Here is a 19,614-nt window from a genome sequence, read left to right as displayed (position 1 = left end):
TTATACCCTTGAATTGCTGCTGATGCGTGTGAGCAGCGTGTCCAGGATGGTGTCGTTGTCGTGGCGATGGAGTAGGATGAAGCGCAGGAAGGTTTTGAGGAGGGATGTCTCCGACACGCTGCGCAGGAAAAGGTCCAGGTAGGCGGTGCTCGCTATCATCTCGTCCACCGACGACTACAAAAACACACACACACACACACACACACACACACACACACACACACACACACACACACACACACACACACACACACACACACACACACACACACACACACACACACAGAAATGTGAATCAAAACTGCGAGAGAGGGCAGTGAGACAACTGTCCTGTGAATAAGACAAAGTCTAAGATTAAAAACAGTCAATAAGACAATTTTCCAAATATTGTGGAGTCTTTTTTTTTTTTTGCTTTGACTCACACTCTGAGTCATCTTTTGAAGAAAGTCCCACAAACAAATAAGTTCACACAATTGTTCTTCTGCTTATTCACTTCAGATATGATAAAAAATATCTTCAGTTACTCAAGAGGAGCCATAAACAAGTGGTCAACTTCCATCCGTGTGGTCCACCGATCCTGTTTGACTTTCAGGGTAAGTTTACCCAAATTACTAAATACTTTTTTTCCACACTGACAGATATTGCTGGTAGTTATTTGTTTTAGTAGAGTTGTTTTTTTTCAGGATTATTCATCCTGATCCCAGCAGGAGGGTGGATTCAGGGCTGATTGCAGGAACAAAATATAATAAAACTTTTAAACTGTTCAAATAAATTTACATTTTTTAGACATTTAATTTGTCTTTTAATTTTATCTTTTAACTTATCTTTTTATTCTGTCTTGAACCTGCTTATAATTATTATTAATATTCTGTGTCTACTGCCTTAAGTTTGTTATTGTGTTTTTCTAACATGTTTCTGCCTTTAATCTCCTGTTTAACTTTACCTTAACTCTTGTCTGGCGTGTTTTCTGCATCAAGGACTAACTTCTATTGTTTTACCGCCTCTGAGGTTTCTTGCCTCTGCTTTGCTTTTTTTATCAAAGCACTTTGTACACTGTGTTTTAAAATGTGCTATATAAATAAAAACTATTATATTTTGCACTTGATTTGTTTAACCATCACAATGATAAAGTAGATATTAAGGGATTTTGTCCCTAAATAGCTGTCAATATCAAAAAGAAAAAACTAAATTTTACCTCTCAGTCATTGATTTTTAATAGTTACAATGACATAGTCAAAGGTAGTTTTTAACAAAAGCATCCCCCATGCTGTTTTCTGTCTCTTTAAACATAAAGACTAAAGTGACTCCCCGCTGGCTGTTCTGCCTGTCGTTCTTTACACAGTCAGCCTACATTGTTTTGTTTTATGTAGTTCTAGTCCCATTTAGAGAGCAGGTTATCTGGATTTCGTAATCTTGAAACATCTGTATCAGGATGAGGAAGATCCAATCCGATGTTGCTTTAAAAAACGTGGACACAAGTGCAATGGATTAGCTGATCCTGAATAGTGAAGCGTGGAATCTGTGATTCTTACAGTTTGTGATTATCCAAAGTAACCGTGATCTTCCTTCTGACTGTCACTCCTTTCTTACCTTATGCAGTGCCGGGCCCATGACGGGTACGAGGAAGCCGTTATGGAGGTAGTCCAGGAGCTGCGAGCGGACCAGGGGATGAGCGACCTGCACCACAGCGTTGCAGAACTCCAGCGAGTTCATGAACAGCACGAGTGATGACACGCCCATCCAGTCCTCCCGCCGCAGTGCGTGCCAGTCGTCACCCCGGACCTCAATCTTCCTGGGCAGCGAGGAGTAGAGAGCGCTGAGGCCTGTCGCCAACACCTGAGAGGAGACGGAGAGGCTTCAGGTGAGACAGCTGTGGGTCAGAGGGTGACTGTGCTGCTTGAAAACACTCAGGAAAAATGTGCCGGTATCCTTCAAGCCCAATGTTTTGGGTTTTTTTCCCCCAGCTTTTCACAAACAAATACATTGATTTCTTTTAAACATGAAAAAAAAACAAAAAAAAGACCATTAATCGATAAACAGATTAATGGAAAATTAATCAGCACCTATTGATAATAAATTAATCACTTAAATGAATTATCAAGCAAAATATTTTGGGTTTTGGATGTTTGTTCTGACAAAGATAGCTATTTTAAGGTGTCACCATGGTCCGCGTGTCATCCGTTCATTCATTATTCAGTTCCCTCTGGAAAACTAAAAAATGAGTGAGAATTCGATTTATTAGTTTTTCTGTATATAAAGACACAATAAATTAATCAAGAAAATATCCAGGACTTTACAGTAATAGAAAATTGCAGCTCTATAAGAGATCCTGTAATATATCTTATGGTCTGAAAATAGAACAAAACCCTCCCTGTTTTAATTTCAGAGGTGGCAGGTTTATATTGTACGTTATACTTGGCAGTGTTGTCGTTTCGTAGCTCAAACATGTTGTTTTCATAACACCAGTAATGACTCTACGGATATGTACAGCAGCTCACCTACCTAATGCAGTCTAGAGGAGGGAGTTTGATAAGCAAAATGATTTCACAGTATATAAACACATGAGTGGAAAAGCCTTCATTTAACATAGTGTTTTGACAACAGCTGATGACATTTATGAAACTGTTTTGCTTGAAAATATATGATAGAGGAATCTGAATCTGTTAGTCCAGCAAAGCAAATGCAAACAATTCACTGATCGAAGTTCATCAAAAAAGAGCTACGCACTGAGGATGTAGGATGAGTGAGTGTGTGATGAGCACTGCTTACAGTACCACACAATAAGAAGGCTGTTACAGCTGTCCCAGAATCTGTCGCTACATCCCAAAAATGTCAAACAAAGCTGATTAGTATGTGTGAGCATGCACAGAGAGAAAATAGCAAGACTCGAGCAGAGGGGAGCATTCGGTCCTTGATGCCACCTCCACTGGTCCTTCTCGCCTGTAAGTAGGTCAGACTGAAGCTGCTGGAAGGAGGGCGAGCAGAAAATAGCTGAGCTGGCTCTTAAACACCAAAGTGAACAGGCAGAGGAGGAGATAACTACTGACCACAGCATTAAAATATGATATACAGACATACTCATCACGCAACACCGTTCACGCTCATGATGCAGTTTGGAAGCTAAAATTCTGCTGTAAATTGTGAGTAGATTTAGTTGAGCTTTAGAACGATGGTCCTGACGTTCAAATTAAATCCAGCGAGTTAGTGCACTCTTCTTTAGCAGAAAAACATTATAAAGTGCAATCAGCAACATATGGCTCTGTAATACCAGCTAGTGGCAGCTGGAAGAAACTACAACAACAAAGGCAATCACAGCTCCCTCGTTTTCCACAACAGTCTTTTATAACCTTTTTTTTTTTTTTTAAATTTATTTATATGTGTCTGCCCTGAAATGGGCAGGAACGTATATTTTGAAGAAATTAGTTAATTGCCATTTTCTAGGCTAAATTAACTGATTTTCTTTCCTTTTTTTTTTTTTCAAAATATGACCTTTAGTTTTACACATTACAGTTTATATCTCCCAAGATACATCGCCCATTCAGGGTATAAATTTAACACTTTCCCCTTTATTGAAAAATGAATGTGCCAACTTTGTAAAGATTTTATAAACAAATAATTACTTATAACTACTTTCTTTTATGTTTGCATACAAAATTTTTAAAAAGTAAAACAAAATTTAAAAAAAAACTGAGCCATTGTTATTTACATACAGTATGCTTTGAATGCTCAAAACAAGTCAAATCTTTGAGTAAACGAAGTCTATTAAGATTTATAAATAAAACATTAAATCACTGTTTTTATACTATCGTCTTCACTGTGGTGCCGCTACACTATCAATATCCTATCACAGATAGCCGTGGTTAGTGGAGTGGAAAATTTGTCTGGTGCAGTGACACAAATCTGTGCAGCCGCCTCCAAATCTGATGAACCATCAGGAAGAAAAACAATACGAACAACAAATAAATAGCAATCAGTGCTTCACACCTATATTATTGATTATTTGTAGAGAACAGGCCTAAAAACACAGGTAAATCTGTGAGTTATTATTGCTGTTTTTTTTACTCTTATCTGGTCAAAGTAGCTTCCAGGATTCACACACTGAATGCCTAATTATCAACATTATGATAAAGCAAGTTATTATTTTTCAACAAGAACATTTAAAGTCATCCTTATAAAACCTTTTTTTAAACAAAATTGCCCCCAAAATATTCTGAACATAAAAAAAACAACAGCAGGTACCTCATGGCCATCAAATTTGTTCATGTAGGATGACATTTTGAACTTTGATACCAGTGACCAGTATATTTTGAATGCTGGCATTAAGTCACATGACCTAAGTAGGTGACCCATCTCCCCCCTCAGAGTTTCTCATGACAGAAAGAGCACCCACTTAATGCTGCTCCCCCCACAGCCTGTCATATGACCGTATCTCACAGGATACATGAACAATTAAAGGGTTAAAATCTCCAATTAATAGAAGATCATTTCTGTTTTCATTGTTTTGTAAACCTGCTACATGAGCTGCTACATTTTATTATGTGGTTTAGTTTCATTTGTTGATTAGACATCCTGGCAGTTTAGTTGTTTTGAGTAAAGCAGCGGCAGCATGAAGGAGTCTGTGTGATGCGGAGGATTTTACAACATCAGAGCGTGATGTCGGCCGAGGCGCGTATTTTTCAAGAGGACTACAGGAAGCTGTCTTAGTTGAGGCAGATCTGATAGGATGTAGATAAGGATGAAGCGTCTGTCAGAGTGCAAAGTCACGTCCTTCCCCTTACACTACCGCGCACCATCACTGATGCATGAGAATTACACATCTCTCTGTCACACACACACACACACACACACACACACACACACATACACACACACCACATCTCTTTTTTTAAAAGCTTTGTCATAAGCGGGCAGGGATCCCAGATAACATGCGCTCCTCAGTTATAAATATCAGGTCATGTTCATGTGTATATAATGTTTGTGGCGCTTTTCTGTAAAAGCTAAAAATGACTTTCAATAATATGGATCAGTTTGATAATATTGTTTAGGTATGTGAAAGAGTGGAGTAAAAAGGTTTTTGACCTCATAGTTCAGGGTTACATAAAAGAAAATGAAAGACAGATGTCTGCATTTTTAAATGTTTCTCTTCAGAAGAAACTCAGGTTGATTTTTTATTTTGTGGATGGAAAGTGAAAACTAGACAGAACGCCGAGGAAGTTCAAAAACCATCAAACCCACATGATGGGATTTCTGCCCTACTTTTAGGATTATTAACAATTGAACAGGATAATTAATGTATGCTTGATTATGAGTCGGGACGTTCTACCTCGCTGGCTTTTTAAGAGGTTTAGATTAAAGCTTCATTTTATCCCTGTGAGTTCAGCTCTCAAAGATATGCCAACCAGGATGAAAATAAGGAAACAACAAATCAGGGTAACAGCGGTATGACGGTATATACTGCACGACAGTAAAGTTGTGTCCACTGGTAGAGACTTGGCAATATCATTTCTACTGCAGAAGCTTTTTGTGACAGGCCATGAAGCAAATCAGGGCAGATTTTCTTGTGATTCTTGCATGATTTAGCTGCCTCTTGAGGTAATTTGGGCAGACATGGAGTTAAGTTAAGTTATAAATATATAAACTTGCAATATTCAATAATTATTGTTCTCAGGATCCTTGAAGCTTCCATTCAAAGAAAAATAATTTTAGTTTTATTGTCCTGAGTCTTTTTTAACTCAAGTGTTGTCTCATGTTTTTTTATGGAAGGTTCAAATGAAAGAAGAAAAATAATTATGTGATTAAGTATGTTTTGGTTATTGTATACCATTATTTATTTATTTATTTATTTATTTATTTAAAGGACAACCTCTAACCTCATTTTCTGTGGTCACAATATTAAAAATTCTCCTTTAGTTTTACTTTAAGTTTAGAAAACACTAAATATACTAAAAAAATATATATACTACAAAATATATAACCCACTGTTGTGAAATAAATACAGCCAAGTCCAGTTTTTGTAAAGCCCAATATCACACACACTGTGTCAACAGTCAGAGCCACAAAAGCATTTGTAGCTGAAGATCTCTTAAAGGAAAATCGACAAAATTCCTCTAAGAACCTTAAAACAAAAAAAAACTCAGGACAGGAAGAAAACCTGCTTTACAAGCATCTGTAACCACATCCTTTACTAAAACCCCAGTCAACGTCCAAAGCAAAAACACTTTTCATAACGACATAGATCTTATCTGAACCATCACTCACCGGGCAGAAGTAGGAGTTCTCTGCGATGTAACGTGCGACGGCCTCGTGACTCGCCGACGCCGCCATAACCAGCAGCAGCGCGTCTCGAGCCTGCTGTCCGATGGCTCCGTCCCGGTGGATGAACGGCACGAGGAGGGAGAAGATGAGCAGATTGGTGGAGCCCTGCTGAGCCGGCGCCGCACGGAACAACATCTCGAGAACCACAGGCTGCCGGGCCATAGACACACAGACCTGAAGGGATTTATAGAGTTTAAAAACAGCACTGTAATGTAAGCAGGACAAAATATAACAAAAAAATAATCTTATTTTAAGAAATCTCCAAGTTTCCAAGTTATCAGCCAGGGAAGCCATGAAAGACAGGACAAACATAACGATTGTTGAGCCAAATATATGTAGTTATTTGTTGTCATGTCCGATTATCTCAAGTTGTTCTGAGTCTTATAGGGTCTGTGTGAGTCGGTGATGACTGTGTAGCTATTGGTCTATTGTCTGACACGCCAACAAAAAAGATTCGCTAGGATCCAAAAAATATGTTCAAAAAATGTATTAATGAAAAGGAATCGACTCACTGTGATGGTGACAAACTTAGAATCAAAATAAATACATCGATCAAAAGAAAGGTGCGGTCAACAAAAAATACGGCAACCCACTTCACCCTCTCTCCTGTCAACCTCACACAGGTGAGAAGCAGATACTCATATAGATTATAAATGTCACTGCCCAAATCCATGTGACACAAGTCTCCCAATTACCATAATCATGAATCTAAAAAATAATAATATCCCAAAACACTAACAAAAGGCATGTAACAATACCAAAATATAAACCACCCCAAATCAATATTAATGTAACAAAATTCTCTCCTTTATAAATTATTTCATGGCTCCTACATTAACTGTCGAGACATAAAAGCCACAGTGTGTGGTGTTTAATTATTTTAGTAGTTTGCCTTCTGATCCAGTGGCTACTTTTCACCCTCAGGAATTATTTTAAGTAAGTTTGATTTTAGGACTAGAACTAGGAAAAAGGAAAACTGTCCAAAAATGACACAAAATCTTTAAAACAGTTTGGTTCGCAGCGATTAAGAATTATTTTATAATTCGGTTCATGAGGTTTTAGTGCAGAGCTCATATAAAATTAACAACCAATTCACCATTTCATCCAAATTTAACAATTTCTCTCCTTTTGCCCTTTACATGCATACTGCAGCTGAATTAATAAGGTAAACTTCCTGCAGTGCAAACTTCCCCCTAAAGTGTGCGACTGGAATTTCTGGAGTTGCCTAGCGACACGACTCTAATCATAGTCGAGCTCCATCCTGACTGTCAGGACAAAAAAATCTGTAATGGTGATCAAAATAGTCAAGTGTGTGTTATCTGCTCTTTGTATGTCTCAATAATCATATATGTCTCTTCTCATCTTCCGATTACATTTTGCAAATTTGTCTTGAAGTCCAACTAACAACTTCTCGTGCAGATTGTAGGTAAATAGAGAACATTAGAGAAACATACAGACTGAAGGTGAAAGTACCTGGTTGAGCAGAAGTACCAGGCTGTTCTCCAGAGCTGAAGGACAACCGAGTTCTGGGTCAGCGCAGGCTCCCAGCAGCCTCAGCAGGGGGTGAAGGACGGCTGTGTGCTGCAGCAGAGGCTGCTGGGATTGGCCAATGAGCATCTCAAACAGCTTGAGCAATGCCCCCTGGCTGTCCGGGTCCAAGCCGCGGCGGAGGTGCCACTGAACCAGGCACTCCAGAATATTCTCTGTGACCACTAGCTCCAGTATGGGGCCCATGGGTGTCACACCGGCGCCGCCCTCTGGGCTCTCAGCAGGCCGCTCCTCTGCCAGCAGACATAACATCTGGTCGGTGTGATTCCTCACTGCCGTCAGGTCGTCACTGGAGGACGAAGGCTCGTGCTGCTCTAACACCCAAGAGACCTAAAAAAGGAACAGTGTTTAAGCGCGATGCTTAACTCCTAACAGTTCTGTCTTTGTATGCAGAGCTAAAGAGTAACAAAGTTGGGCCCTCTTAACTACAGGTGGGAATCCCCAGGGGCCCCATGATACCATATTACCGCGATACTTAAATCAAGATACAATATTCTTGTGATTCAAAACATTTTGCCATATGCTAAATATTCTGCTAACATACTTTGTGATTTATTACCTTATGTCAGCTGTAAATTATGAGAAATTTCGAGTAATTTTCTGTAAATTTCGAGATATGATGCCGTATCGATTCCCCCACCACCGCTAACTTTAACTGGATGTTTGATCGGGCCCAAAAAATCCAGCTCAACCCTGCATGACCCCCGCATAGTTTCTGTCTAAGCCCAACCTGAGTCTGAAACACCGAAGCAGTTGTGGGCCTGAGGCTTATCGGGGACCCAAACTTTTACTGTAAAAAAATGTATATTTACAAGCTGAAGCTAACTTAAGTCTTTGCAGTAACATAATTTGTGACACTGGGTGCGATGGTCAATAGTCAGTTTTGTGCCAAAGTCAGTGGATGTGAATTTGTAAATTTGAGCACTGTAATATACCTTTCAGAGGACGTTAAAGTCCATTTTAACCTTGTTAATTCATACAACAACAGGAAAATTGGTGAGAGCCTGATGGCTGGTGTTTGTGTCGGGCCCCATCAGGTGCATTCAGAGAATCAAAGGTCTGTCTCTAACAGGCTTTTCAATCCAGTTCTGCAGTTTGTAATTCAGCATGCATATGACAGCAGAGTCATCGGACTGGTTAAGTTCATTTATTTGGACAGTTTGACACGTCACAGTAGGAACAGCTCAGTAGTAAATAAGGGCATTAATGATGGCTGATTTCCATTTAGCTCCTTCAGTTTCAGGGTATCATCTGCGGCTTATTGTCACAGTGGCTGTGCCCGAAACCACCGTGTTTACTGTCTGCCAGTTTATTTAAGTCTCAAGTGTCTAAGAGTGAAATCAATACTCTGTTGTGCCCTCAACATTTCCAAGAGGAAGGAAAACAGTAACATCATGGCATGTACAATTATTTCTGCTAACATTCCCATAGTGCAATGTGGAACATTTTATTTAAAAAAAGGAAAATTTAGGCTGTGACACTCTGGCTGTCGGTGATGACGCAAAATGACGATTCACAAACACTTAGTTGCTCACTATTGAGTAGTCTAAAAAGTGTAATATAGGGAGAAGTGAATGAGTGAAGAAAGGAGTGATTTCTAACAGTGTCATAGCATACTGGGCCTTGTGATCACAGTTAGTAGTAACGCCCGTGTTTTTCTACTAACAAGCCAAAGTAGCTGCTGCGAAAAAGACCTGCTGTCATGGATAATATGTTAGACTGTCAAATCTGTAAGTCTTTGCCCCTTTTAATGAACAAAAATGCATTAAAAATATGTTTTATATGATCCTTTACTGTTAAAAATCATTATGTGTGATGTGCTAAAATCTAAAATAGGGTGACAAATAGTATAAATGCAATGTTAAGTCGTTCCTGGCACCGCAACACTTATTTCTATAAGATAAAATGTAACAAAATTGCAGAATTGTGGTGTAAAAATACTAGGCTTTGCAACATTTCTCAAGTGGTCTATCAGTCAGCAAGTCAGCATGACTGCAGCAGTGATGAATCAGTAGATCTGCTTGTGCAGATAGGAGATGTGCTTCTCTGGGTTTCAGCAGCTTGAAGTTTGTGATAAATGTATGAGCTGTGAATTTCTGATAATGTTGCACAATACAAATTTGTGTTTGTAAAAACACACTAGCCGACAAAACCACTTGTTTTCTTTTTTTATTTTCTCATATCCATTTACATGTAACCGATCTATCAAGATGTAAACCTCTACCCTCCACAGAGAATTTATATTTCAGAAATTTGATAAGGTGCTTCAGTTTTCCATCCACCCCAAACAAATGTAGCGACATGTAGGAGTACTTTTAACATCTTATGAATATGTTGCAAAACAGTTGCAACATATTCAGCTATTAGACTCCCATCTGATTCTTCTACAATGGATTTCTCCTTGAACATTTAGTCAGCCTCAATGCAAAGTGTCTAGACACACACACACACACACACACACACACACACACACACACACACACACACACACACACACACACACACACACACACAGAGCATGAGCCTCACACACACACACACACACACACACACACACAGAGCATGAGCCTCCCACAACAAATAAGTATCAATCAGACGTCTCGTACTGTCCGGCCGCGGTAAGGCTCTTAACCTATAAAACGTTCAGTCAGTGATTGGGCAAAAGCCAGTCACACTTTGTAAAGTACACAGATTGACTGACCACTCTCATCAGCGGCATCGGCGAAGCCAACTGAACGTGTGAGCATCCACACTTGCTGTCAGATAATCATTCACTGAAACACAGAAAGAGCCTTGAAAGTCTAACTGGTCTCACTATCATTTACTTTTGTCTCTGCTTCTCAACACAGAACAGAGGACACAACACATGCAGACATTTTTTCAGCCACTCTCAGTGACTTGCAGGATGTAGCAGATTTTGTGCTCAGAAAATAAGTTTAGTTTTTCAGTTTTCTGCTTATAGAATAAATATTTTGGGAATCAGTTAATTAAGACATTTATCAAGAAAAAACTTTTGCTGAGTCTCTTGTATTGTGAAAAATTTCTACTTTCCTCTCTTTTATGAATAAATTAATTTTGAACCAAAAATTAAAACATGTTATAACCAAACAAAAGTACAGTGTCCGGAAAGGAGTAGGTAGAAGTAAATCTTGTACATCTCTACCCTTCTCACTTTCTTTCCCTTTTAACTTGTATATTATTTTATTTACAACTACTGTGCAAACAACCATACCCAATTTACTTACCACCCAATTTTAAAAAAATTAATTACTATCCCAGGTTTATTTACTATCCAAATATCCCCCCATGTTACAAAATAAACAGAAAAAGCCCTAACACAGCCTTTCCTCATCCATAAGCCTGTTCTTAAAATTGAGTCTGACCATAAAATAGATGAAATAATTATGAAATGATGAAATAACACAATAAAAAAAACTGTAAAATAATTAGGTTAACGCAGAGGCTTGCAAAGCTTGAAACTGTGGTCGTGTCTTTTTCATCCCATCAGAGGTAATGATACTCCTGTAGAGTGTCACAGTGAATCTAAACTATGAGTATTATGTCTGTGTGTTTAGGTGTGATGAAGTTGCGATGCAGAGGAGTGAGAAGTGGACAGCTCACTCAGGGGAGGTAAGCGTCACAGTTCAAAATGGACACTCTGTTTTGTAGGAATTGAGTCTTGATGTCACCCTTTTGATCGTTATTTCTAACACTTGCGAAAAAATTTCACTCAGGTCACTGCAGTCTGAAGATGCAGTAATAGTGTCAGCCACAGCTTTGCAATGAAGTAGTTGAGTGATGCAAGCAGTGACACATTTACATAAGCTATTTTTTAAAAAAAGCCCATTCTAACATAATAATCCAAACCACTGAAGTACTTTCAGATAAGTGGGGATGTCTTTAGAAACCTTCCCGATGGCCTGTGTGGTTGCTCTGCACAGTTTATATTAGGGATGCTCAGATTGTTACATTCTGGGTCAGTACTGATGTTTAAAACAACAAATTTTTTAAATATATAATAGTTATTTTACATTTACCAAAACAATAAATGCATTTTTAAAAATTAATTTTCTTTATTTTGTTTTTGTTATATATTCCTTCTTTTGTGCCAGGGAAGCAAAAACAATTTTTATTATATACTAACCTTACACTATCTTTTAATAAGCACAGAATTCTTCTTACTGTACATATTATGAATCCTTGTCATTTATCTCTTTATATTGCTGTGAAAACATCAACTAATGTTTCCATAAAACCGTATTTATTCATGTTCCTCGCCAAAAAAAGAGTCGATTTTAGAAAACACCATTTGAACACATCATAAAAACCTTATAATTATCCACCACTTAATCATGATTTTTACTGAATAGAGCTTAAAGCCCTTATAATGTAACTAAATGCAGCATTGGACAGCTGTTAGCTCAGGCCACGGACTGCTAACAGCTAACTGAGCTAAAAGCTAAAGTTTAAACTCTCCTCTGCAGATTTCCACACCGTGATGTTGTTTGTAATGTAGCATTATCAGGGGAACAATATGGTGCATCCCCTGACATGTCAGTAGTGAATTTCACTGCATTCTTTTGTCCCAAACATTGTCTCCGGGACAATAGGACAGCGTTATTCTTTGCGTCCTGATAATTAGCCTGCGCAAAGTTGATGTGACACATCAGAAGAATATCAGCCACTGCCGTCAGTGAATGTCATCTTATGTGCTGATGTCAATCAGGAAGGCGAATATCATCCAGTGACTGACGGTGTGCAGTAAGTTCTCATCCCAACAAAATATGGAATTTCATCAAAATTAAAGAAAAGAGGCGTGTCTGCGGCTCACCTGTCTCCAGTGGTTCTCAAACACCATGAGGCAGGTCTCCGGGTCAGCCGTGCAGGGGCTGGAGGGGGTTGCACTCCGGCCGGACCGACTCCCAGGACCCCGCGGGTTCAACCTGCTCAGCCAGCTCATACTGGACTCAGTGAGAGGCAGGTCAAAGGTCACAAGAACTCAAAGACGAGAGAGGGAGTTCCAGTAAAAATAGGTCAGAGTATAAGAGCAACAGCAGGCAAAAAGAAATAAAGAGGGAAGAAAAGGAAAAGATGGGGGAGGGAGGAGGAGGAGGGAGGAGGAGGGAGGAGGAGGAGGAGGAGGAGGAGGGAGAGGGGGGAGAGGAGGGGGAGAGAGGGGAGGGAAAGTGTATCCAAACAGAGAAAGGAGGGGAAGGAGGTCGGCTGCAGACGCGCTGTCACTGCCAGTCAGTGTACATCGAGAAAAGCCGCCGCTGCTTTAGAATCGGTGTGACCCTGTCCGCCCTGTAGACCCTGTCATCCAGTCTGAAGCCAACACCACTCCATAGCCAGTCAGGACGGCCACTCTGCTCTGTGTACACAAAAACATACACATCAACATGGAAACCTGACCATATTTTCAAAAATCCCCCTTTTAAAGCTCATATAAATAAGGAATCGCCATTTTTCATGTATATAACTTGAATATCTTCCTGTATTTACCTTAGTTTGGCTCTGAAAATGTCGTGTAAAAGCCTTTATATTCATGGCAGTCGCTGTGCATATAAAGCCGGCAGTGGGTCACACTAGGCTTTTAGTTTTTGTCTTTTTGCCTTTATTTTATAGGACAGCTTCAGAGTGAAAGGGAGACAGAGAGGGGGTGACATGAAGCAAGAAGCCAAAGGTTGGAATCGAACCTGCGGTCAGAGAAGCAAGGACAAAGCCTTTCTACACGGGGCTCTCGCTCTACCAGGTGAGTGACTGGACACCCCAACATGCATTTTTTCACCATGTCTAAAACTGACTGGAATCTGGATGAGTCTGAGCTTTTGCAGTGTTTTACTCTTCAGATATACATATCTGAAGCCCAAAACATCAATACAATTCTGAGAGTGTATTGGTGGTAAACATCATGTCACTGTACAGCACAGGGTTGACGTTGATGTTCCTAATGACTAATTTCCCTGATGTTAATCAGAAGTTAACACTTAAAACTAGTTGAGCAGTCTAAAATAACAGAACACTAAAAGCACATAAAGTATTATTCAATTTATCACAATATGATCTACAGGGTTAAACATAATCAAAAAAATGCGTATAAGAGCCTTTGGAAGTGTTTAATCACATATTTCAATAACCAAGTCATATTTTAATGCTGCTGATATATGAGCCCAAATAACTAATATTTATGGTTCTGACTAGCAAGGCTGTGTGTTTATTTTAACTTGTGACTAATTTGGGCACATCCCTAAATTGCACAACAAAATGTAGTCAATTTATGCATCCAAAAAAGCAAAACAAAATCAAGAGTGCATTTGTGTTTTCTCCAGACTTCACAGGGATCATTTCTATAGATAAAATAACCACAAATGTTTGTTTTGTACACTCCAGTAAATTAAATGTATATATATTATACAAACTTCAAAAAGGAGAAACAGTGAGAACTGAACCCAGTTTTCCCATAAAGCAGTCTTACTCATTCATTTACAACATAGCATGAAATGGTCCCATACAGACATGCTGAAGTTATAGCTACCTCAGTATAAAATGTATGCACCCATTCATTCAGAAATATATCATTAGTGCTGAAGCCTATACAGTATGTTGTTACCATGGAAACCACTCCGTCCTCATGAGGAAAAGCTATTCTGCTGTACATGGGAGTAACTGTTTGTCCTGAACTGAGGATAAAAGCTAAGCATTTTCCTTGCTTTAAAGTAGCCCCCAGATTAATTTGTAGTAATTCTAAAAATACACAATGTACGCTTTCCCTTCATGATTTTTGCTTCACAATCATTCAGTTTTTGAATCAAAAATATAACCACCCACTCACCAACCATTCCTTTTTCAACAAACTGGCCAAAAAACATGACAGGTTAAAACATTTTTTACTACTTTACATGCAAGGCACCTGAACCAAAGTGTAACCCTTTCTTAAAAGGTTGTAGCAAACAAATGCTGATTTCAAGTACAAACTTCAGATAGGCTTTCTGAATCCTGACAACAGACTTACATCTTGGTAGTTTTAATATGAGAATATGAGGGAATTCACATGGTCAGAGCTGAGGAGTATGTAAAGTGTGCTCTCTCTGATGGAAAAACATCTGGTGGACCAGTTTTGCATATTATCACGAGATCAAAGATTTAAAAAAAGAGAGGCAGAAGCTACAGTGAACTGATGACTTCAATTTGGGCAAACTCTAACCTCCAACTTGTCATTTTGCTAATAACAACTTTGCCGAAATATTGAAAAATGGAACTTAAGCATGCAAGTCTCCTGTTGAAAATACCTATATGTATTGAACCAGAGTCCAGAGGATGCACACCTCCTCTTCCTCCACCTTTTTGCGCTCACAGCTAGTTACTGTCTTCATTATTCACTGATTATTAACACTCCTAAGCCCTTACTTCACTGATCATAGATTCGTCTGAAAGAAAGCAGCGTGTCTTTATGTGTTTACATGCATTTAAGATACCAGATTACCTAAACATTATGTAAAAGAGAAACTGGCTTTGTTAACCAAGGAAAGGAACTATAAAAAATAGTATCAAATATTCTCAACCTGTTATGGCTGATAAACATTCAGAGTTTTTTCCATAAAATACTTAAGCTAAGTACACTACTAGTGCTATCACATCCTAATAGCTCAAAAAATATCTGCCGGAACTGGTGTATTTAGTGATTTATTGTGAGGATTATTTGGAAAGGACTGAACAGATGGATCAACAGCGGAGAGGTGGATTATGCTGCAGGAGTGTTTTTGATGTTTTGATGCCTTTTTTTTGCTGTGACCCAACATCTGAGACCCACCTTTTAAGCCGACAGCCCTTTTTGATACTTAAAAGATAGGTTTTCCTTTGGATATTTTCTCAAAAGGAAGTCGCTTATCAAAGTTCAGTTTCAGCTGGAGAAAAGTGATTTCACTATGATGCATTTAGCTCAAAATGAATGTCACAGGCGTTGGTTAGTTAAAACAGCCTGAAAGATCTTTCTGTGGATCTGCTTGCACCCCTTCAGTTGGTCCAGCAAAGTTCAAAAGGGGTTATGGGTTAATTCCATATTTTGTTAACCACGACTCTATTTTCATGTTTTTCTGTCTATGCGACTAAAAGAAAAGACTTTTTTTTGTTTTAAATTAGTCCAGTATTAAGCGTGAGCATTGCAGCCAGAAATAACAGGCTGCAACGTAAACGCTCAAAGCATGTGCACACAGTCAATTTACGTCCGCTGAAAGTGTTTGTTTTGCCACTGACAGGCTCATATTCTTCTTGTAAGTACTGACCACATTATAGAGAGGATCGAATACAGAGATATGTTTTTGTTAAGAACTAAGATCCTTTTTGTTTAACCAGAAACAACCCTGAAATAGCGATCGCCACACCCACAAGATCCCATTTCAATAAACAGTAATTGCATCTTTTTTAAAAGCATTTCAAAGACACAAAACATAACTCACAAGGGTTGTTGTCTTTTCACAGCTCTAACAACCACCAGCTCTGGTTTGGTCGTAATAAAGCGTTAATTCATTCGGTTAGATTTTAAAATACGCTCGCTCTATAGCCACTAAAATGTTATTTAAATAGAGTCTGGTGGGTTTGGCGATTGCATTTTGGAGCTGTTTCTAGTTCAAAACAATTTCACTCTTTAATTAAAAGGTCTGTCTCTGTAGGGATCATTTCCATAATGTTGTCATACACTTGTAATAACAATCTGAGCATGTCAATGGCAAAAACACTTTTAGTGCAACAAATTAAGGATGCATACACCCCAAGTGTTTACATCACAGCCTGTTTCCCAGCTGCAGCGGTCTCTGTCAGTACTAGACCAATTTTAAAACTTGTTGTTCCTATTAGTCACTTTGACACAAAACATGGAGAGAAGTTACTTTTTAATGAGTTCAATGGCACACTGCTATTAAGGAAGTACAGAAACTTAAAGTAGATGTTTTTATAGCCTCATAATATGGACTCGAGTCACATGACTTGGGTCAGACACGAGTAACAGATCTGATGACTCCCCTCAATCAATAACTCCCAAACTTATTGTATTTTTCAGCAGCTATATGAGTATCTAAAAAGGCAGGTAAAATGTAACATCTGCGCCTAGTTTAATGATTCACCAGCACTCAGCAGGTGAGTCACAATTAATGATAGTCAAGTTGCTCAGAAAGAGTCGCAACTTTTCTTTAAATGCACTAAATGAATCCATAGCCAGGCTTAAAGCCGAAAGAAACTCAACCCACAGAGTCAAAACACATTTATCTACATCAAATTGACGCACTGAAAATACAGTCTGCTCATGATTCAACATAAATGCAATTACCTTAAATGTACGTCTGCCTCGGCATTAAAGTCAAAACTTTCTGACCTACATACAGAAATTAAAAATGTGTTTTATTTTCATGTCTCACACAGCGCCATAAAAAGCAGCAGTAAAACGAGTTCAAAGTTCAACTAGATTCCACTAAAGGGAGGCTGCCTTCATAAAGACGAAAGAGTTAGTCAAAGGTTAGTGATCAGACACTGCGTACCACAGCTCATCATAATCTCACACCACATGTCTGAAGGCCAAAATATTCCCTCACAGTTTCAGACAAAATGAAACTAAAGAAAAGCTCACTTCTTAAGTTTCAGTGACTTCTTACAACGAAAAAACAGCCACGCCTGCTTCTGCAGGAATAATCCAGGTGTGCACAGGTGTCGAAACGGGCAGAGCTTCAAGTCTCTGCATAATCTCTGCTTCACGTTCCTCACACTTATGTCCCAGTTTGTACTTACTTTTAAACGTTTGTCTTTGCAATGGTAGACACTTTCATAGCAGCAGCTCAAACAGATATGAGCAGATACAGACTCCCCCTTTCATATTTCAAGTCAGCGGTAAAGCTGATCTTGAAAAAACACGCCCAAAAATGTGGCTACCTGTGTGCTTCTTGTTAATGTATTAATATATTTCCAGCAGCCTGTTAACTGATCTCCCGTACCGACAAATATTTCCACTCTGTAACCAACAATGCTCACTGTGAAAACCAGCTTTTCAATGTGCATTCAGAAGTGTTACTTTTAGGAATGAATAACTTGTCTTTTTTCTGTATAGTTAACAATTCATAATCCGTACGTATTCTGAAAGACTAGATTTCAGCCTTAAAAGTGAACTGATCAGGCACGACACGGTAACAGACATCTACACTGACAAAAACTTTCCAAAAATGTAGTCATGCTCTACTGAGGTATGTCACTTTCAATGAGAGGTGTCAGTGTAAGTGAAACAGAACAACTTCAAATGCACCAGATTGTCATTTTTGTCTTAATACAAAGCAGCTGTACAGCAACTTGGGAGAAAGTTCTGGTAAAAGCTTGTAAGATAATTGTCAAAAGAACAAATATTGATTTGTAACAGGAAATGTAACCAAAGACGAAGTACAAAAAAGCCTCGGCTTTCTTGTCAAGCATTTGTTGCTTCCCGTCTGAACTGTGCAAGAATTGATGCAATAATTACAGCAATTATTCAGCTGTGCAATATTCTATCAGTATCCTAGTTTATACTTACCAACTTCACTCCTAACAATCTACATACTGTAAATATGTCAGATTATTTCTGTTAATGTATGTGTGCTGTACATTGTAGCATAAAGCACATCTTTATATATTTCAAAACCCTAACATAGGAGTTTTATACATTGAAATGTAACATAAGGCAAATGTTTTTAAACAATGCTCAACATATTATACATATTTTAAACTAACATTAAGATTAAGATTGCACAAAACAAAACAGAAATACAATGAAAGATAAAGGCAAGATTAAGAAACCTCTCTGGGCTTATAAGGAATCGCACCTCAATAAGCATAATAAACAAATACAAAAGTAATGTATTCAAGAAGAGTTAACAAAGTCTAAAAGCAAACATAAACGAAACCAAAAACATATTTTAAAAAGTTTTCAAACTAGAGTGAAATTTTAAGCATTATGCACTTTTTTTCTTTTGCGTGCTTCTTACCTTCTGCATTTTTCTATGCTTTTCTGAGTCGGATACTTGAAAGTTTTTAATACTCTGTTACAGATACATTTAGGCCAACACTCATCAAATATTAATATGTAATACCCAGTCCTTAACTTTAGTGAATTCGTATCTATACCATAATGTCATCAGTTTAAGTACTTTACAATTAATTAGAGTTCAACTTCTGCTATATGCCTTTGATAAAGAGAGCTGATCTGCTCAATTTTAGATGTAGTTATGACTGAATAATTAAGCACTTCTGCCACTACCATGACTACCAAAGCATTTAGTTTCATGGAAAACATTACTCTGATTAAATTTAGGATGCAAACATTCACAGATCCTCTCCATGGAGGTCTGATCCAATCATGCAAAGTCAGCCATCAATCACTGCGGTGTTTTGGGGTCATGTGTCCCCTTCAAGTCTGACAGCCTGTTAGCGCATCAAGCTCCCAACCATCAAACAGGACGACCTTGCCTTCAAACTGATCGCTTAATCAACGTTATCTTAATAGCATTTGAGCTTTACACCTGATCCTGTAGTCATCATCCTGCGCCAAATCTTATATTAGCCAACCGAAGCGGCTTACGGTCGCCGGAAAAACAACAATCAATGCATTTCAATAGCGAGATGATGTAGCAGGCTAGTTGGTGCTGCAAAGATAATTAGCTAGCTTAGAAATGTCAACTATGTATGTGGTTAGTTTATCGTGTTGACGTGTGTGTGCGCGTTAATAGTCGGTAATTAAAT

General features: G+C 38.5%; 1 protein-coding gene and 1 long non-coding RNA gene across 2 annotated transcripts in view; one reads left to right on the top strand and one right to left on the bottom strand.

The window, feature by feature from the left end:
* The window catches only part of fhip1b (FHF complex subunit HOOK interacting protein 1B), a 34,547-nt gene that overhangs the window by 14,598 nt on the left and 335 nt on the right, over positions 1-19,614 (bottom strand). The window contains exons 2-6 of the mRNA XM_042494325.2: positions 12,695-13,234; positions 7,789-8,193; positions 6,259-6,489; positions 1,591-1,836; positions 7-174 (exon numbers count right to left, since the gene is read on the bottom strand). Coding sequence (XP_042350259.2) covers positions 7-174; positions 1,591-1,836; positions 6,259-6,489; positions 7,789-8,193; positions 12,695-12,823 — 1,179 coding nt within the window. The 5' untranslated portion in view covers positions 12,824-13,234. The remainder of the gene's footprint in view (positions 1-6; positions 175-1,590; positions 1,837-6,258; positions 6,490-7,788; positions 8,194-12,694; positions 13,235-19,614) is intronic.
* On the top strand, positions 1,728-19,611 carry LOC148188548 (uncharacterized). The gene is made up of 3 exons (XR_015777704.1): positions 1,728-1,861; positions 11,439-11,493; positions 13,489-19,611. It is a non-coding gene; the product is annotated as an uncharacterized LOC148188548 (long non-coding RNA).

The sequence above is a fragment of the Plectropomus leopardus genome, chromosome 10 (genome assembly GCF_026936395.1).
Source record: "Plectropomus leopardus strain MGB_pleo_1.0 chromosome 10, ASM2693639v1, whole genome shotgun sequence".
Classification (NCBI taxonomy): Eukaryota; Metazoa; Chordata; class Actinopteri; order Perciformes; family Serranidae; genus Plectropomus; species Plectropomus leopardus.
This window is presented reverse-complemented; position numbering and strand designations above follow the sequence as displayed.